General features: G+C 38.4%; 1 protein-coding gene across 10 annotated transcripts in view; it reads left to right on the top strand.

The window, feature by feature from the left end:
• EYA4 (EYA transcriptional coactivator and phosphatase 4) overlaps window positions 1-21,108 on the top strand; it is a 243,609-nt gene that overhangs the window by 22,013 nt on the left and 200,488 nt on the right. For all 10 annotated transcript variants that reach the window (XM_064486678.1, XM_064486679.1, XM_064486675.1 and 7 more), the window contains exon 2: window positions 6,253-6,351. In XM_064486678.1, coding sequence (XP_064342748.1) covers window positions 6,319-6,351 — 33 coding nt within the window. In that variant the 5' untranslated portion in view covers window positions 6,253-6,318. The remainder of the gene's footprint in view (window positions 1-6,252; window positions 6,352-21,108) is intronic.

Raw genomic sequence — 21,108 nt, 5'->3', positions numbered from 1 at the left:
GAGGGACTTCCGGAGGCTATGGGTGGGACTAACCATGCAACTCCGTCACCCCATTCCAGAGTCTGCACAGGAGCTAGAACACGTTTGGGCAGGCAGCCATCGTTCCATCTTTCCCTAGGGATATACTAGACATTTGGAACACGGGCAGAGGAGTGTAGTCTCTTTCCCTCTCCTTTTTTCTCTGCACCTCAGCAAGAAGCAAACAGCCTCTGCTGTGCACATATCCTCACAGCAGGCTCCTGGTGGAATCCCCAGCCTTTCGGCTGCAGGGCAGTGTGATGGAAGTGACAGGGTGAGGGGATGGCGAGGACAGCGGAACAAGGTGTGGATCTTTGGGAGAAGGAAGATGGAGCTCTCCCTCTGGACTCCCGCTTTGGTCCATGGCCCCAGGGAGCAAAAGCACCTGACTGCTGGTTACCTGTCATGGGACATTTTGGCAGAGGGATGTGCGGCCATAGCTGCAGGTGGGACCAATGAAAGAACTTCCAGTTTCTCCTAAGAAAGTGGTAAAACTCTGGGTTGTTTTAAGAGAAGGCAATCAGATCTTTATTTTAAAATGGTCATTCTGATTGCACTGGGAAAAAGGAGATCCAGGAAGCAGGACTGGAGTGTCCTTAGGTTGTTGCTCTAGTCCCAGGACGATGATGGCTTTTGGTAGCAGCAAGAAGAGAATCTGAGTGAACTCTATGAGGTATTGATAGGATCTGGTGATTTACTGAATGTGGAGAGGGGCGGGCAAGTTGTGGATGACAAAGCCCAGGCAGCAGGCTTTAGGGACCAGTGGGGAGGCCTCTGTGTATGTCGTCCAGAGGTGGAGCATCCCATGCCAGCTCCAGCCCCAGCACAGAGAGCCACCCCGCTCACATTTGCATTTATTCTGCCAGAGTAAATCGTGCCTGGGCAATCCAGTTTTTATTGAAGGTTTGATTAGGAAGATAGAGGATTAGGATTACATCATACAAACTCCACGAACTCCTCTAAATTCCGTCAGCATCTTTTTCTTGAAGGCGCGGGGTCTCTTGCCGTCCACCACCTGGACCACGTCTCAGTACCTCATTCCATTTCTGGGAATTGTTTTTAACATTTTATATAGCAATCTCATTATATATTTAAATTAGAAGAATTGCTAATTTTTTAAATTCTGATTTTCTAAGAGACGGGAGTTTCCGCCTCATGTCTAGAGCACAGTTCAAGAAAAGGATATGATCAATTTTCTGTATATTGAAAACCTAACTTCAGAAGAAATAATCTAACATGGAATGGGTGAGGTCACTATTATTCCTGCTTTAAACTCACCTTTTCTGGGGAAATGGCCTTGAAATAGAGCTGGGAACTAGATTATTGCCTCATAAAACAGCATGAGGTTACTGTTATTCCTTAATTTTATATCTGTATTATGAGGTAATACTTCTCCTACTTGATTCGCAGAGTGTTCTTGTCCTTTTCTTATGTATTTGTGAAAGCTAGATGTTGAAGGACTTAGCATAACAACCGTTGCTAAATTATGATGTAAAATAATACTGTGTCTGCAATTAACCCAGGTAGTTTTACTTGGTTCAATAATATAAAATCACCGGGCTCATAATGTTTTAGTACTTCAGTGTGTTTGGCAAAGAAAGAAATTCATGTTACCGTAAAACAGTTGAACTAAGTAACAATTAATCTCAATTTTAAGGAAATATAAAGCAGAGTATTATGTTATAACATGGAACATTGATGCAAATAGCTTCCCAGCTGGAACATTAAATAGATTCTGAACCAGAGGTTAACGAAAAAGGAGAGTTTTTGCTTCGTTCTCTTATGCTTCAACAGCTTTCCTGAAGTCTTAAATTTTTAATTTCACTTGAGTTATCGGTGCCCTAAGACGGTGGTCCTTCTAGAAAATGATCACTTTTTTCCTAATGACCAATATCCACAATTTCATTCTTGTGTATCCTTTCTGGAACTATTACATTTAAACCTTAATCACACCTTAATAATCATTTTAGTGTGATAACTGTACATATGTTTTGGGTTGAATTGTGTCCCCCCTAAAGATATATTTAAGTTTTAACCCCCTTCCCTGTGAATGCGACCTTATTTAGAAATAGGGTCTTTGCAGGTGTCATCAAGTTAAGATGTGGTTTTACTGGGTTAGAGTAGATCCTAATCTGATGACTGGGGTACTTGTACGAACAGGAAGATTTGGACACAGGGATGCATCCCCAGAAGAGGCCATGTGGAGAGATGGGCAGGGAGAATACCGTGTGACCGGGAAATGGAGATTGGCGTGATGCATGTACAAGCCAGGGGATGCCAAGGATGGTCGGCAAACACCAGAAACTAGGAAGAGGCAAAGAATGATTTTTTTCTAGAGCCTCCAGAGAGGGCGTGGACCTGCCAACGTGTTCATTTAGGGCTTCTTGCTGTCAAAAGTATGAGAGAATACATTTCTCTTGTTAAGCCCCCCTGTCTGTAGTACTTTTTTATAGCAACCTTAGGAAACTACAATGACATGCTACGTTAAAAGTAAATAACAGGTTAAATTGGCAGCAGTAGTAATGTTATTGTATTTTATTGTTAGGTCAGGCAAATAGGAAAATACCTAGTGGACTAATTCTTTATATTGAATTTTCTGAAAAATCACAATATTCTGCCTGAAAAACATGGGGCAAAACAGGATTTTTCTTAAAATAGCCCTTTGTTTGAGACAGAATTTTCAGAAGTTAAATCATGTGGCTGTTTACATTTTTTGTTCACATCGTCAGATACATTATGCTTTCATCCACTAATTAATTGTGTCATTGGTTCAGTTAATATTTGTTAGCCACCTAGTGCTTGCCAGGCACTGAGCTGGGTGCTGTAGGTGACACTCTGTAAATAAGATACGGAGTACCTGAGCTTAAAGAATACACAGCTTCGAAATTTACTGCATGGAGAAAGCTGCAGAGGCCACTTGGAGGAAGGTTCTGCTACCTAGAAAATTCATTTTCACTGATTACTACCCTTTTAACTGATCTTGTAAAGTCATTTTAGTATCATTTTGGTTTTACTTACTCTGTGCTCCTGTATTATAATGGAAAAGTTTTTTTAATTTACTGCACAGACAATAAAGTCAGCAATATTCAAAGTATGTGAAGCCAGAGATACAATTCTGTATCAAGTTATGTTTATTTTTAATGTTTCTTTTAAATCAATATCCAGGTACGTGCTTAGATTACATGAGTGTTAGCAGAGCTAAAATATTGTTCTGATTTTTTCACTTAATACACAATCAGTAATTTTTGCTTTTCCATGTCATTTTTATAATTATGTTTTTCCTAAAGCAATATTATATTACATTTATTGACCATAATTTGTTTAATCAATGCCTGACAAAAGTGAGGCTTTCTGGCTTTTATTATCATTAATAACACTGTAGTGAATACCCTGTGACTTTTAGTGGGGGAGATAGTTTACTCCTTAGAGAAAGTTAATGGGTAAGAGTTTAAACATGTTTTAAAATGCAGTGACAGATCTCTTTCTAAATATGTTAGAAAGCTTGACATTATCACTGGCAGTTGAATGAGGGCACTATTATCACTGTATCCTTTCTGACACTGGGCATTAGTAATATTTAAAATGGTTTGAGTTATTGAAGATGTATACAGGAACCCAAAATGTATACTTGTTCCTTAAGTTTACATATTTTGGCAACTGTGAAGGTGAACACTTTTCCAAATCTTTGTTTATTATTTACATTTTTAATAGAGATTTGTATTGTCATACCTTTGCTTAATCACTTACAATTTTTATTGAAGTTTTTTTCACATTTTGCTTATAATTATAATATTTATTGAAGATATTTTTCATAATCTGTTGTGTCCTGTTACTTTTGGGGCTGTCTTTCTCTGTTCAGAAATGCAAAAGTTTTTGTTATGTTTTTACGTAGCTGAATCCATTGTCCCTTCTGCTTGTAAAGCGGTACAGTGTTTTTACCATTCACCTTACCCATCTATATGTTAGAATGAAAAGGAACATCAGAGTCTCCCCTTTAAGAGAGCACTGGGCTACTTTGTTAACCAGATAGTGAGGAGAAAATGGCTCCAAGGAAGATGATCCGTCACAATTCCTTCCTGGAGGAGAGGAGGGGGCTCATGATGCTGGCAGGTGCTGAGTCTTAGCAGGTTGGTATCAGTTGGACTGGTGGCCGACACCACATCCAAGGTGAGGCTGAGCCAGTGTGGCCCTGGTGGCTGTGGGAGGGGGCAGTGCGCAGGGAAAAGGATCAGGAGGTTTGCTAAGATGGGAGGAGCAAGTAAGGGATCAGCAAGAAGCCAGATCAGAGTAAGAGACACAGATTTGATGTGAGGAACCAATCCGTAAGGAGATGGGGGAGGACAGGAGAAAAAAGATGGAAGTGTGAGGTAAACGGCGAAGAGTGGGGCTTCTTCCAGTTACCATTTCTCAGCCCACTCCCAACACAAAGAATAACATCTTTAAATCTACAATTCCTGAATTCATATGTATACCACAACACCTTTCAGTGTGCTTAATATATACCCTCCCCTCTCCCCATCTTAAATGCACTTTAAAATTGTGCTTTTCCTTAAAATGACACTTTTCTGGTTTTGGAGTATTTTTCATCAGCATCTTACTGAGACTGTCACATTACATACATGTAAATTACCATGACCGTTTTATGACTTTTAACTCCTAAAATTGAAAAAAATCTTTGATCTGTCTCTTGTGTTTGTGTATGCATAAAACAATTTACATTTTAAGTTTCCTTTGTAATTTTTAAAACATCTTGTATTCTAATAAGGAAAGTCAGGTTTATTGTAGAACATACTGCAAAGCAGGAAAGAAAAGAAGTTAAAACCACATCTACCTGGTTGTAGTAGGAGTATGTAAAACTGAGCGCAACACCTGCATATGGTGAATGTTTGATAAACTGTGTTGGAAACATGTTGTTTCTGCTGATTGGAGTACTTATTTTCCACTTAAATTATATTTTCAGAAGTTTTTGGTGTCATTAAATACTCCTTGAAATGTGAGTTTAACGATTTACATCTATGCTTATGTCTATGATCAACATACTTTTTATGTAAGTCTTTTTTTAACCTCATATTCTTTTAATTTTACTTTTAGAATTAGAATTTGAAGGGCTAGAAATGCATCATTGCTCTTTTAAAGAGTATTTCATTTATTAGTGAGTTTGAGTATTGGTTTTGTGGTGACTGACCATTTTCTATAGGGGTGTATGTGCCTTTCTATTTGGATTGTAAGGCATTAGCCTGTTGTGTTTGATATTTGTGTAGATATTTCTTTTTATATTTTCATGTGTTTTTTAATTATGTGTGTGATTATTTGTGTTATATGTTCAAGGGGATGTGTGGCTTTTTTGTGTTACATTTCGTTGCTTCTATTGTAAAATTCTTTATTGGGAGTTAAAATACTCATATGCCTATGTTTCTTAGAGTTTTTTTAAACTCATTTTGCCTGGAAATTTTTTAACTGTAGTGTATGGAGTAAAGATGAATTTTTTTGAGTGGTTACCTGATTGTCTCACCATAGTTTATTGATCAATTGTCCTTCCCGTATATATCTGTAATACCTTCTCTATCATAATAGTTTTATTTTCAGTCTCTTTTTAAAATTGGCATTTCCATTTTATAACATATTCTTTAGAACTGAATAATGATCATCTGGTAATTCAGACACATTTTCCTGTAACAGAAAGCTGTCATATTAAAATACACATTACATTTTCTCATTTTTGGGGGGGTAATTAGGTTTATTAATTTATTTTTATCATTTTTTAAATGGAGATACTTGTGATTGAACCCAGGACCTCATGCATGCTGAACACTCACTCTGCCACTGAGCTATATCCTCCCCACTCATATTTTCTCAATTTTATGTAATTTAGAAAGTGAATGGTTAATGCATACTCAATGTTTAATCTGTCAATTGCTTAATGACAGACTTCTCAGCAAAATAGTGGACTGTTTATTATAGACTTCATCTCTAAAGTTGTCCTCAGATGTGTTTTGTTTATCTGTAGGATTCCTGAGTAGCTGTTTGTATGTCTCAGTTTTACCATGATGTGATTTTCAAGATCATTATTTCTATCAGATATAGAAACAATATTACTGAATTTTGTTCTTTAAAGATAATGCTTACAGGTTACCGATGACGAACTATCACGTAAATCATAGTTTTGGTAATTAACATTAATTTAAAAAGATAACTTTTTCATTTTTCCCCTTTGTTTTCATCTTTTTGTTTTAGATAGTCCATTTTTAATTGAAGGAAGCTGCTTCTGCTTAGGAGTGGCAGGAGAAGTAAGGAAACCACATGGAAGACTCCCAGGATTTAAATGAACAATCAGTAAGTCTTAATTCAATCTCAAGTTTGCAGAACAGTGCTGTGGTAAGACTACTCAAAAATCATACTAAAAGGAATATATTGTAAAAAGCAAGTTTTTTGTTAAAAATATTTTTCAGTCAGTTTTTGGATTCTCTTTCAAGATCATAAAACAGACCTTTGGAAATGTTTGCTGTTTCTGCTTAACAGTGTCATATTTTGAGGTCTTCCTTGATTGTCTGCTTGTAAAGCCAGTGGTAGTAAGACTAGGGCCTTGAAATCATGCCAGGTCAAAGCAGTTTTACGCATCTCCTCTATTGGGTTTTATTCCAGGTGTGCTTAGATAGTGCATTTGTTGTTGAATGTCAGAAGCATGAAAGGAGGAGAATATTACTGGCGTGCCTATTGTTCATGTCAAGGATGGTGACCACAGTCCTGAAGGCCTTTCCTTATTTTGCTGTTTTGCTAAGCTCTTCACAGAGTGAAGAATGCTGTGCAACCATTGGCTTAGATTGGTGGCAGTCATTCTAAGATTTGAATTGCTCAGAGGGAAAGGATTTATATGACCTTTCCTCCTCTTAGTAGTGTCCTCACGGCACTAGTTCTTTAGTGTGTGGAGCTGGAGTCAGTAGGAGGTTTCCCCCTACCCTACCTCCGGCTCCAACAGCACTGCCAACTGCGGCCCAAGCTGTTCTGCCCACAGACGACTAGCAATGTCACGAGTAAGGAGATGTGTGTACTTACCAAGTGTGTGTTAGGCAGACGGATGCTCTTTAGCTTGTATGATCGTGATTTGATCTTAGAGCCTCATGTTTCCATCAGGCAGCTGGAAACAGTGTATTTGTGTGTGATACTGTGGTTCTGGAAAAGATTTCTATAAATCAATGATTGATTTTATTTTTTATAATCAATGATTAATTTTAAAATGCAGAATGACATGTGTTCTGGTGTATATATGCCATTCCAAGTTAATTTAATTTGTTTTCTATTAAGTGCTTTATTTAAATGAAATGATAATTGAATTTTTCATTTATATACAGACATGACCATTGTCTAATTATTTTTTGTTATACTATTATTTAATTTCACATGACATCATTAGAGGAAAGTAATTGTAACAAAAAATTACAAGCCATAAAACTATTAAAAAGCCTGTCAAATGGTAAAGAATTCCTCAAAAATTGCCTGAGTGTTTTAGAAAAGTGGACAAATAGCATTTGGGAGGCAAGGGCTTCAAAATAATTTTTTTTGAAATGCTGGTTATCAAACTTAAGTATTCGTAGCATGGACTCTACTAGAGTGGATGATAGTCAGCTTAATGATGTCGCTTGCATTTTTGTGGATCCCAGTGGTGTCAGAAGGCTGTGAGTGTGACCATACTTGAATGAGTGATGACATCTTAGTGGTGATGCTTTGTGAGAGGGCTATTGTTAATCTGTACTTTGTTCTAACACACTAAGGGTTGTGTGCATGTGTGTGTGTTTGTGTGTGTGTTTGTGTAGACTGACCAACTGTCCCTCCTTCCAGAGACCCAGGAGTTTCCTGGTACGTGAAATTTTCAGAGCTAAAGCAGGTGGAGTCCATGCAAGCCGGGATGGTTGATCCAGTCAATTACCTTAGGGTGTGTGTATACTTAAGAACAAATTTTTCTTCAAATACAGTTGAAATAGGCTAAAGAGAATATATTCTTAGGCTTAACATTAAAGTGAAGTTGTTACCCAAGATGCTTCACACCACCTTTTACAAAATGAAACCCAGCCCTTGTAAATCATATAACAGAGTTTCCTCCCAGTGATATTTTAGGGTTGTGGAACTCAGTATTTAAAGTAAAAATTTCAGCGCTCAGTGTTGTTAATGTTCAGTCAGATTTGAGAATCAGAAGTATTGAGTGATCTTTTGGTCTCTCAGCTCAGACCCTGTGCTAAATTGTTGGTAAGAGTGGAGAGGTATTGAGAGAAGGAAAGAATGCTCTCATTCACTCTTTCTTGGTTCCCTCCCCAGCACTGAGCTTTCCACCTGAGGGTCAGGATCTGGTCAGGGTCAGAGTGGAAGCTCCTGGTCTGTGGATGGTCTGATAGTCTGATAGGCCATCAAGAGTGGGCGCTTCTGGCTTAAACCACAGGAAACTGGATGCTTGTGTCAAATGTTAATGGCTCAACGGCTTTGATTTTATAAACATCATAAATCCCTCTTCTTCAGCATCATTAGACTTAGAAGAACATATCGGCCAATCTGTTCATCTTGTACATGTGCAAAGCGTTGCTTGGGACTATTAAATAACTTGCCCATGTTGGCATGACTAGTAAGCGTCAGAGTTGGGACTTCTCAAAGATCTTCTGACTCCAAGTCCAAAGCTGTCTCCGTAACATCCACATGCCTTACTGCTTTTGAGTTTCCTTTTTTGGACTTTTCATCACTATGGAATAAACTCCCATTACAGTGAAATTATTTCTATTTGAATGAAATCTTTAAATAACTTTAAATCTTGCAGCATATATTAATTATTGTCTCAAAACCTTTTGGAAAATGATACTTGGCGTTTATTAAGATAAAAAACAAATAGGGTGGCATTAAAAGAAAGTTCATAATAAGGTGAAAGGGAATTAACTTAGATCATAGTTATTTTATTTCAAGAAGTTTTTTTTTTTTCCCTCGAGGCATAGACATAACAATAGGGGCCAGTTGTTGCAGGTATAATGCACATCTAGCACTTTCTGTGTACTCTCTCCAATCCTGACCACATCCTTGCAGTGTGGTTGTTATGGTCACCATGAGGAGATTATGGCCCAGAGAATATCAAGGTCGAACAACTGTTAGGTAGCAGAGGTTAGAATTGAACCCACTTCTATCTGGCTCTAAAACCTATAATGGATTTTGCATGATACCACATAAGGTAAGAACTTGAGTTGTGAAATCAGACATCCCTGACACGTAAACACTTTATGACCATTGGGAAGTTCAGTAAACTCTTCCTCATGTGTAGCGTGGGGAGGCTAATAAAAAGAAGTTACATGAAGGACTTAGCACATGCCTTTCTTACAGTAAACACTCAATAAATGTTAGCTGATCTTACAATAACCTGATATATTCAGATGGTCTTTGATGAGTATGTGTCTTCATCCTTCCCTGCTCACCGGGCAGACATCCCTGCCTGGAAGAACATAGGTCTACAGACTCTGCAGATGGAAACTGAACTCACCAGCTCTCTTCTTGCAGTTTTCCTCCCTTTCTCCTCTGTCCCGGTACTTCCCATCTCAGTGGGTGGCGCCATCATCTACTGAGTAGGTTAATTCAGAGAACAGGTAGGCATCCTTTTTTCCTGTATCCCCGTATCAAAATCCTATCCGTTCTTATTTTTTAATATCTCTCAAAGTTGTTCTCTGACTCCAGCTCCTTAGGATCTGTATTTTATTTCTTGTCTTTTTCTGCTTTAAGTTGCGCCAAGAGTAGTCGCCCTGATTGACATACCTGATCACAACTTTCGGCTTCATATCCTTCACAGGTCTGTTCTTGTCTTCTAAAGAAAACCCCAAATGTGTAGTAAAGCGCTTACTTACATCTCTCTCGCCTTGTTTCTGGCTTCTTCCATTTCCCTGAGTCTCGCAGGCTCTCGGTGGGTTCTATGCCTCTGCTAGCACTGTAGCTTCTTCCCTGGTGGGCCTCTTCCCCACCCGGTAACTTGCAGATCTTTAAGACTCACTCACTCGCATCAAGCTTCTGAGGTTGCCGCCTCCTTCCCCATGCTGTCAGCCACGCCGGGTCAGGGACCTCTACAGGGCACCTTTGCCATTTACCTCTGTCCTGGGACTTATCCCATGGAACTGAATTTGTATCTGTATATTTGTCTCTCTGCTAGATTATAAACTACTGAAGAGTAATAATAGTGGGTCTTGTTCATCTTGTATCTTTACTTCTTAGCATAATTCTTACTGATATTCAATAAATGTTTTGTTGAAAAGCTTTTATATGCTGTTGTAAACTAAGGTAATGAATAGCCTGGCACATTTTAGAAAGCCAAAGTGTTATTCTCAGAACGGATTACTGAGTCAAGAATTCATTTCTTACTTAAAATTTGTTTAAAAAAAAGTGCATTTAACATGTAACACTAATTTAACAGCACATGATCAAAACAAAATTTGGTCCTTAAGCAATTTTTTTTTTGTGTTGTATCTGGACCTTATTTTGCAGTCTGCCTTAGAGGATCTAGGGAATTTTAAGAGGTAAGCAATTAAAGTAAGATTTAACTCTCATATTTGTCTGAAATTCTCTATTAGAACGTCATAAGTTTTTAGAAGCAGTTTTTATATCCAATTATAGTTTACTACAGTGTTAAACTAAATGCTGTACTTGTTAATAGAAATAAATGAGTCTACATTATACAAAAGAGTATTTCTACTAATAATCAGAAGTTCCTTTGATACCCTGAAATATATTCCTCATAATCAAATAAAGGCTGAGGAAGATTTATTGTTTTTATAGCTTCTGTAGTATTCTTACACATGGAGATATTTTAAAGTCTTGTTTTGATGGTACTAAAGAAGGCGGCAGATTTTTTTCTGGTCTGATTCACTCACATCAAAGTGAGAGGGAGTTTAACCTAAATTTATCATCAAGCTAGAAGGTTTGAAAAAAAACACTTGTTAATTTTAAGCACTATATGTTATTCAATAAAATATTAGTGGCTATTAAGGAAAATGAGGTAAAATTTTAGACTAAGTTACAGTTTTTGGATTCCCTAATATTAAACATTAAGTCCTACATTTGGAAATATTGTTATTGAATCAGTTGACTTATATTATTGGTAACATTTCAGCTAGTGAGGTCTAAATTAATTCACATTCTTTGGATTCATATTTTACATTGTATGTTTCAGAAGTATTTTTAGAAGTTCATATACATGTAGATGTTAATAGTATTTCTTTTCTTGCATTAAACCTGCTAGTTTAACAATGTGTATTAACATTTTAAAGTTAGTTTAATAAATTAATCTCCTTTCTGTGTCTGTTTTTCTCCCTTGGAATACCTAATGACTTTAGATTATCCCTCAGCTCTTTGTTCTTAGAGATTCCACAGTATCATCTTTGACTGTAGCCACAAGTGCATCTTTAAAACCTGAGCTGCTCTCTGAGCCCTTTAGACAGGTTTCTAGCTGTTGTATGGAATTGAATATACCAGCCAACTTACCATCTAAATGTAGAGCATCAGAATCACCAGCTTCTGTCAGTGTTTTGACAGTATGCTAGAAAAGAATTATTTTTATCAGTTTCAGCCTATATCATGTTTTCATTTTTGAGAGTGTAGCATTATCAAAATCCTGAAATCCTATGACTCTTCTACTGCTTTTTTCTTGAGTAGTCTAACGGATAATGTGCATCATGCATACAGTGTTTTTCATTCAGATTTAACCAATATCAGATTCTTGTTTTTGAGGCTACAAATCTGTTTGGAAGATCTTGGCCTTTTGACTAGCCGAGAAAGCTGTATTTACAGCATGTATTTTTTTATACCATCCAACTGGACAATATTGCTCAGAGTTCAATGAAATTCTGCTTGAAGTTGAATCAATTTTAGAACTGTTGTAACTCCCAATTGTCAATTATAGATTTATTGCACTTAGATAGTAGAGTACCTAAATGGTGAAATTACCACGTAGACATGTTAAGTATATTTTAATCTTTGTTCATCATTAAGGCTTGCTCTTTTATTTTAAACAATTTTCTAACTTCAACTTTCTATATTGCATGAGCTGATAAAGATTCATAAGAAGATGCCATGGATTATTATCTTCTATGACCTTATAATTTATTAAAACTTTTCCACAATATTTTATTTTATTTAATACTTTTGTTTGTTTTTGGGGGGGAGGTATTTAGGCTTATTTATTTATCCCATAATCTCGAACATGCTAAGCATGCACTCTACCACTGAGCTATACCCTCCTAATAAATTTTAGGATACACACACACACACACAGACACACATATATGTATGTATACATATATATGCAGAGAGAGAGAGAGGAGAATATCAATTGTGATTACATACCATTTGTGAAGATCTAGAGAGTAAATATTAGACTTTTCTTCTGTCAGCTCTGATCAGTTCATAACAGCCATGTTGGGAAGAAACCTAAAGCTTTGTCTTGGCTCATTGGAGAGTAACATTATAAATACAGTGTAGTCTGCCATGGACTTGTAGTGGGGAGGTGTAGCACCAGGACTCATACCTGCTGATCCAGGGCTGGGTCCTTGTCCAGCTTTGAGCACTTTGTTTGGATAGTATAAGTGCAGTTAAGAGCGATGATATCTCTGGGTACCAAAAGTCCCTTGTCTAAATTTACAACTTAAGGTCATATTGATTTTTTGGTATTATGGTATACTGATTGTCCACTCATTCTACCTTATGAATTAAAATGAAAATAGTAATTTATGATAGAAATATAATATAGTTCTTTCATGCTTGAATAATTTTGAGAAATGGGAAAGATGAATGTAATGTAACTTTTGCTATAAGGTATACAGCAAACAGAACGTGTTCACTGATGAAAAGAGTTTGCATTCATTGATAGGCGTCATGCTAAGTGCTTTATGTGACTCATCTCATTAAACCACACAGAAGCCCCATGTGGTGGGCTCTGTCATAACCCCAGTCTAAAGGAGAGCAAGAGGACACTGAGCTTAGAGATCTCATTCAACGTTGCGACAGCTAGAAAGCTGTACTCATGGAATGTGGGCTCACCAAGTCTTATTCCAGAATCCACACTGCTACACATAGTATCTTACTTGTTTTGATCAACTTAAATGGTTTTCAGACCCTTCAACACATTTGGTGTTTTAAAATGCACATTAAGACTCAACGTGATCTCTATTTAAACAAAGAACAAGGGCTTTAAATATCTTAAGTCTTGGAGAGAAATGTAAATTATTCTGCCATGATTACAAATCAGCTGCACAATTGTCCGTAATAAATCTTTTGAGTGGGAAGTCATAAGATAGCAGAATGTATGGAAATTGGAGGCTAATTCAACAGATTCACTTAAACAAATAAAGATTCCTTACTCTCTGTTAGGATCTTGGCTAAACTAAGGATTCAGGAGGGAAAATATAGCACAGTGGTAGAGCACGTGCCTAGCATACATGAGGTCCTGGGTTTAACCCTAGTACCTTGATTTAAAAAAAAAAAAAATACTAAGTAAACCTAATTACCCCCAAAAAGGAAAAAAAAATTAAATTAAAAGATACATATATTACAATTTCTGTCTTCCCTCAAATTTTAGTTTAGTATATGATTATAAGATGTTATGTTAAATTCTAGGGTTATTTTAAAATGAGATTTGGGCAGTTGGCTACTAATTTAGTCAGTGAATGTTCCTGGGAAACTGCTACATTTGAAGCATGGTTTTAGATGTTGGAAATACTTGGTGGACGAAATAGACAAATGTTATTCTCATGGAGCTTATTATGTTCTAGTGGGGAGAGACGAGCAGTAAACCGTATGGGATACTAGATAGTAGTAGTGCAGTAAGAAAAACCGAATAAAGCAGAGAGGAGGGTAGGAACTTCTGGAGCTGAGACATGTGGGTGGGGCCAGTTGCAGTTTGAGGGGAGTAGACAGGAGATCTCGCTGAGAAGGTGGCACTGTGCGAGGATTTGAAGGAGCCATGTGGGTATCTGGGGAAAGTGGATTTTGATTAGAAGAAACAGCAACTGAAAACCATGAGATGTTGGCACCATGCCTGATATGTTCAAGGAATAGAAAGGAAGCCAGTGTTGGTGGCAGTGGTGGAGGACTCAGGGGAAATAAGGAAGTGATCAGACTGAGAGTGTGGAGGTGGAGGAGTACAGATTACATCGGGGTCTTGAGGCCATTATAAGAGCTAGAGCTTTTGTCTGAGTGACATGTGAACCAATTTGAGGGTTTTAAACTTAGGGATGACATAATGTGACTAAAGTTTTTAAAAGATTACCCCGTCTGCCGTGTTGAAAATGGGCCATGTGAGGTCAAGAGCAGAAGCTGGGCTCTTGTAAGTATCCAGATGTGAAATGGACAAGATGGCAGTAGAGATGGTGAGAAATTGTTGAGTGCAGGATACATTTTGAATGTAGAGCCAGGATAACTTGCTGATCGATTGGATGTGGATTGTGAGAGAAAGAAAGACCTTGACTTCGAGGTCTTTGTCCTGAGCCATGGGAAGGGTGGGGTTGGCATCTACTGAGATGGGATGAGTTAGAAGGAGCAGATGGAGGGTGGCGATCAGGAATTCAGTTTTAGACCTGGTAGCAGAGACGTTGCCGTGTTTTCACTGATCCTGTTTCATACTCTTTTCTGGCACATCCAGGAGTGCACTTCCCAGCCTCCTTACGTTTAGACAGGACCACAGTGCTGGTGTTGGTGCACAAAATGCAAGGGGAAGTGATGTGCGTATCATGTTCAGGTGAGGTGGTGAGAACCACATTTGGTCTCTGCCTAGCATGAAGAAGCCGGAGGGGCCTCAGGTAAAGGTGGCGGAGCTCTAAGATCAAAGAAGTCTGGATTGCTGAGGCTCCGCATGGGGGACAGCTTCCCAGGAGAGTATTAAGCAACTGAGTTAATAGGGACATACTGTTTTACCTGATATTAGAAAAATGAGTGGAAATGTTGGGAGTCAGGTGTAACCCTGTGGAACTCAGAAGGTTGGACTTGAAATATAAATTTGGGAGGCTTCAAGATATCAGTGGTGTTTAAGGAAATGTTATTAGCTGAGATCACCAAGAGAGTAAATCTAGATAGAGACGAATTGAAAGGACTGAGCCCTGGGGCATCCAAAAGTAGAGGTTAAGGAGATGACAGTTTACGTAAGACAGCTGCTAGAGCCTACTGCCGTAACACCTGTACGCACGGAGTGTTGCCACGAGTGTGTGTGGCCAGTCAGTGAATTCTCCCTTGGTGTGCTTCCTTCCAAATTTCCCAACGATCACATTTTATATCTTGGTTACTGGGGTCACCTCGCTCAGCAGGGAAAAAGCCAGTGTACGACGGAGGTATTCAGACATCTACTTTGTGTTTTCTGTGAAAGTAGCAAAAAGCATAAATATTTAGAAGAAAATAATCAACAAGTATTATTTTCTCATTGCTGTGTTTGTCGATAGGATGTTTCGAGGCAGCCCCACTTAGCAAAGAATTGATCTACATCAGAGATACTCACTTCAGCGTTATTGATACTTGGCCCAGAAAATTCTTCGTACTGGGGGGCTGTCCTCTGCACTTGCATGACGTTTAGAAGCATTTCTGGTATCTACCCACTAGATGTCAGTAGTACCTCCTTCCTTCCCCCACTCTCTCCTTTTTAGTGACAATCAAAATGTCCCTAGACAGGGACAAATGTTTCCTGGAGGAGGCAAGATTCATTGATCTAGATTATGTCTATTTTCAGTGAGTTATTTGTTTATGTATTTATTCCCTGCAAACTGTCTGAGGAGGTTTCTTTGAACATTTACTAGAATGTGCTGTATTAAATTATTGAGAGCACTGGTGAAAAGACAAACACATGATGATGCCGAATTAAAGCAAGTAAGTAAAATAACATTGCCAGGTTCACAGTATTGAATAATAAGTACTATGCTATCAGCAGGGAAAGTCTGTGCAAGAAAGGTCAAAGGAATTCTAGATAGGCTAGATCAAGGGGGTAGGGGATAGCCCAAGTTGTAGAGTGCATGCTTAGCATGCACAGGGTCCTGGGTTCAATTCCCACTACCTCCTCTAAAAAAATAAACCTAATTACTGCCCCCACCACCCAATAGATAGGCTAGATCATATTTGATCTTGAAAGACTGGATGAAATGATAGGGGCACAAAAGGGACCTGTCTTGGCCTGGGGAATAGCAGAAATGAAGACTCAAATGTACAGAATATAGGGCAATCAGCCTACCCAGGAACTGTCAATGGATTAGAATGACCAAATCAGAAGCTTTGTGGAACTGAAGATGTAGAATGGTGGCAAATATGGTTAAGAAATCCTGAGATGAGACTGAAAGCGTCTTTGAAGCCAAGCTTAGGTGTTTAGATGTTGCTTGGGGTTCAGTGTGATGCTTGTCACAACATGAAGTAGAGATGTCGAAGATACTGCCTTGACCTTTATCTTGGACATAATGGAAACTCCCATAATTTTGGAGCAAGAAAGTAATATTTTTAAAACGATGTTTTAGGAAAATTAACCAGATGGTAGGGAGATGAGTGAAGGTGTAAAACTTGGCAGAGAAGGTGGTTTAGGGAGCCTTGAAGCAGTGTTTATGTGAGCAGAAAAGGGCTTAAACCAGGGGCAGCAAAATGTTTTTTTTGTAACAGTCAAGACAGTAAATATTTTTTTTGCTTTTCTGGCCATGCAGTATCTCTACAACACTTCATCTCTGCTGGTGGAGTGTGAGAGCAGCTGTAGGTTAAATATGAATGGGCTTGGCTGGGTTCTAATAAAACTTTATTTACATAAACAGGTGGCAGGCTGCAGACCATACTTGGCCAACTCCTGGCCTAAACTAATGATATAACAGTGGAAAGAAAGCTAGGAAAGAATCAATGAAAAGAACTTGAAAAGGAAGTTTTACTGAATTTGGTCGCTAACTGACAGGGTTAATAGGAGGAAGGTCAGTGGTGGATTTGGAGAAGGAAAAGGCAAGGACCACCCTGGGGTTTCAAGCTTAGGGGATACCAGTAGGGAGTTCAGGAGCAGGTGTCAGTGACTTAAGTAGCCAGGAAGATGTGTTGGAATTTAGAACTTTTGAGAACATGTCAAACTGGTGACTGATGAAGCTCTGTTGTGCCGTGGAAGGGATGGTCATACAAAGTAGAACAGTATTGTTTTTGAGGTGCTGTATATGAGGGGAAATGGTATCTGGCCAAAAGGCAGAAGGCTGAGGATACACATAGGAGAAAACCATGTTTATGAAGTGGAAGGAGGAAGATAGGTCGGGGAGACTGAGACAGGGAAACGAAAGGACAGGAGGGTAAGACTGTCTTCAGGGCTAGTGACCAGGAGCCACTTTCAGAAGGAGTTGGTAATTGGTGACATTTCAAAAAGGCAAGCAGAATGGGGACTGAGAAAAAGGCTGTTTTGTTTGTTGATTAGAAGGCCATTGGTGGCACTTGAGCATAGAGTCCCATGAGAGTTGTGGCAAGTGGAGACATCTCAGAGGTTCAATACAGAAAAGATGATGAGAAAGTAAGAGGAAGCTTGTATGTTTAGAGAAGCAGAACAGTGATTGGTGGGGGGCACCTTTTTCAGACAAGAGGCGGCTTGAGCATGGTTGATGATGGGGGAAAAACTCTGTGGAGAGTAGACTCACATTGTCGCAGAAAGGAGAAGAGGGCTCAGTGGAGGTCAGAATGAAGGAGGTAATGTTGGGAGGGAGGGATACACCCTGTGATGGAAGGTGAGGCATTAGAGAATGCCTGTATCCTTGGAGAGTCTAAGGGCATGACATTCTTTTTTGCAGTCCCATAGGAGGGAAGGACATTTGTCCACTCAAGATCAGAAAGTGGATGGAAACATGGTAGGATTAAGTGCTTAAGTAGTGTAAAGAAGATCAGATCAGCAATAGGCACTATTTAAAAAAATGGTAGGTGATCTAGAACTCAATACATAGATTATTGAGAGACATTTTCATTTTTCATTTAGCAAAGTAGGTCACACTGACTAGGACTTAAGGCTGTGTGGTAGCATGGCAAGTTTATTTTTTTTTGCATTGAAACCATTAAGAAGAGACCAGAGAAAAAGAAACACTGTTGTGGTTAATGAAAATTCTTCTCATCTTTGGAAGAAACTGCTCGCTCTGTTTTCTTTGGATATCAGTCCATCCAACAAAAAGAAGAGCCTATTTATGTAGATGTGATTGGGACAAAGTTGACAAGAGAGTCAGACTGAGAAAGTACTTGTCTCAAAGTACATGGAATTCTTTCATTTCATTATCTTCTTGGATGAAGGATTGATTTCTCTGCTCAGACTTCTTTAGGATGCAGATACCTTTGTAAGGGTTAAGATGTGAAGAAGTTCATGTTCAAGCTCTTGGCAGGTGCCAGGATAGCAGGGTGAAGAAAGGTCTGCAAAAAAAAAGTAAATGAGGGATGGAGGAGGGTATAGCTCAGTGGTAGAGCACATGCTTAGCACGCACAACGAGATCCTGGGTTCAATCCCCAGTACCTCCACTAACAACAGCAACAAAAATCTAAAAGTAAATGAGAGTTTAAAAAGGAAGGACAAATGCTGCCAGCTTCGTTCTTAGCTTTTATTGTTTCCCCAAGCTGCTGTGAGTGACACATGTGGACAGTGGATTGTAACTTGGTTGTGAACCCCAGGTGCTCACAGCGAACATTTACATAGTCCTCACTTGGACTTTCTAAGTGCTTTATATGTATCGACTGATTTAATTCCCATAACGGCTTGATGAGGTGGGCGCTATTATTATCCACCAGTTTATAGATGAAGGGGTCGCCCCACTCGTGGATGTGGGAGCAGGATTTTAACCCGGGCATTTTGACTCCGGAGCTGACAATCGTACCTGCTAGGAGAATCCGCTGGAAAGATATACTCTCTGTTTTTCCATCCTGACTTGTGCCTCTGACCACAACAATTTGAAATGTTTTTGAGTTTTCATACATAAGGAAAAAGTTTGATCTGTGTCCACTTTTTTTATATTAACATTTTCTTTAATTTGCAGATCACACCAGAAGTGATGTGAAAGGGGACAGACCAAGAACAATAAAATAGATGGTTACTTATTTTTCAGGCTGCTGATTAAAAAAGGAGTTCAAGTGGAATTTGGAGTCTACACTGGTTTTTCTACACCAGGCTCTTTAGGAAGATTCAAAAGCGCACTCACACTTCTTTTACATTAAATGTCTGGCCTGATTTTTTTTTTCTTTTTTTTTTGGGGAGAGAGGTAATTAGGTTATTTATCTATTTATTTATTTAGTTGCAGGTACTGGGGATTGAACCCAGGACCTTGTGCATGCTAAGCGCGCACTCTACCTCTGAGCTGTACCCTCCCCACTGTCTTGCGTGATTTGTCTCCTTTTCGATTGCTGTGCTTGATACTGAGGGCCAGTGGACTTGTTTTAGAGGAGGTAGGGACCTTTAGAGATTGCACTAACCAAACCCTTCATTTTCTTTTTTTCTTTTTTCTTTTTTCTTTTCTTTCTTTCCTTCCTTCCTTCTTCCTTCCTTCCTTCCTCCCTCCCTCCCTCCGTCCCTCTTTCTTTCTTTCTTTTCTTTCTTTCTTTCTTTCTTTCTTTCTTTCTTTCTTTCTTTCTTTCTTTCTTTCTTTCTTTCTTTCTTTCTTTCTTTCTTTCTTTCTTTCTTTCTCTCTTTCTCTCTCTCTTTCTTTCTCTCTCTCTTTCTCTCTTTCCCTCTTTTTAGTTTAAAACTATTTTATAGATACAAAAATGGAGGCTGGGACGGCTTATGCACCTTATGAGGCTAAGGCCGTTAACAACAGCACTATGTTTTGAAACAAGATTTTTTATTCGTTTCAGCCTCAACACTAAAATTTGAATACTCTTGTATACTGCTTTTTAACATTTAGAAATTAAAATTAACCCCCTGAAAACTGCATTGAATTAAGGCTTTACTTAGAAAGGTTGATGAAATAATTGCATCTGAGCTTGTACTAAAGTTGTTGGTATGTCAGGGTCATTTAAGAAAGCTCTGGCAAAGGTGTGAAACACTTTATTTTACATGTTTGTTTTTCTCCTAGTTATTATTTACTGCTCAATCAGCATTAACAGAAGAAAAATAATTTGGCTGCTAAGTTACTCTAGTATAGGATTTCAAAGGATCTTATTAAAGAGAGATGTAATTTCATCCTCTGGGTCTTTTATATAACAGAGTGCATGTTTGGGTTACTTCTCTTTGACCCGGAATTAAACAATAGATTAAAGTCATGCATGGGAAGTTAACATATTTATTCAACAAAGATTTAAAAGTATATTATGATTGTTTTTTAGATTGCTCAGGATGTCTTTAAACTTTATACTCTTATTTTAGCTAATTTTTTCTGAATACCACCTGCCTCAAAGTTTTCTGTTTATTTTACAAATCTTATAACATGTGGGTGCGTCTGATCACTACTGTTATAATCAGTGGGTTTTAAATGCATGACTTTGACAAACTGATATACATTGTATGCTTTTGTACATTGCTTGACTACATATGGCCATAGTTTAGTTATGGTATTCAGTAATGAAAAGTATAGAGTAGATGTCGCAGGTCATAACAATGCTTCAAATATTAATATTAAGGAGAGTAAGCCTGGAAGTCCGTAAGGTCAAAGTAAAAAGCCTTTATGACTTCAGTATTGAGAACAAGCTGAAAGAGACAAATAATGTCAGGGCACTACTAACTCAAGCTGTCTGGCAGCGCAGGTGTCCTTCCATGAGACTCTTTTAAAGGTATTCACCTCTGCTCGCCCACCATGGACTGAAGGCTCTCCCTTTCTTGCAGTCCTCTGTGATTTGCGTAATAATATCCACCACGCTTCTTGTTTTGGGTGGTTGTTTCCATCCTCACTGTGAGTCTGTGGACTGTTTTTTTCCCATAAAGTAAAGTTTTTATTGGCTGGGATCCCAGCTAGACTGGTGCTTTTTTCCCTCATTTTGTTTGTTTGTTTGCTATCTTAGATTAGAAAGTCATTCAAAGTTAAAGGACTTACGTTTTATCGTAGGAAAATAAATTGTGATTGAAACCCTTTGTAAAAAATTGTAAGAGGCGTTTAAATATTAAGTAACTTGTTACTGGTGATTGGATAAGAGGTC

The sequence above is a fragment of the Camelus dromedarius genome, chromosome 6 (assembly GCF_036321535.1).
Source record: "Camelus dromedarius isolate mCamDro1 chromosome 6, mCamDro1.pat, whole genome shotgun sequence".
NCBI classification, from domain to species: Eukaryota; Metazoa; Chordata; class Mammalia; order Artiodactyla; family Camelidae; genus Camelus; species Camelus dromedarius.
This window is presented reverse-complemented; position numbering and strand designations above follow the sequence as displayed.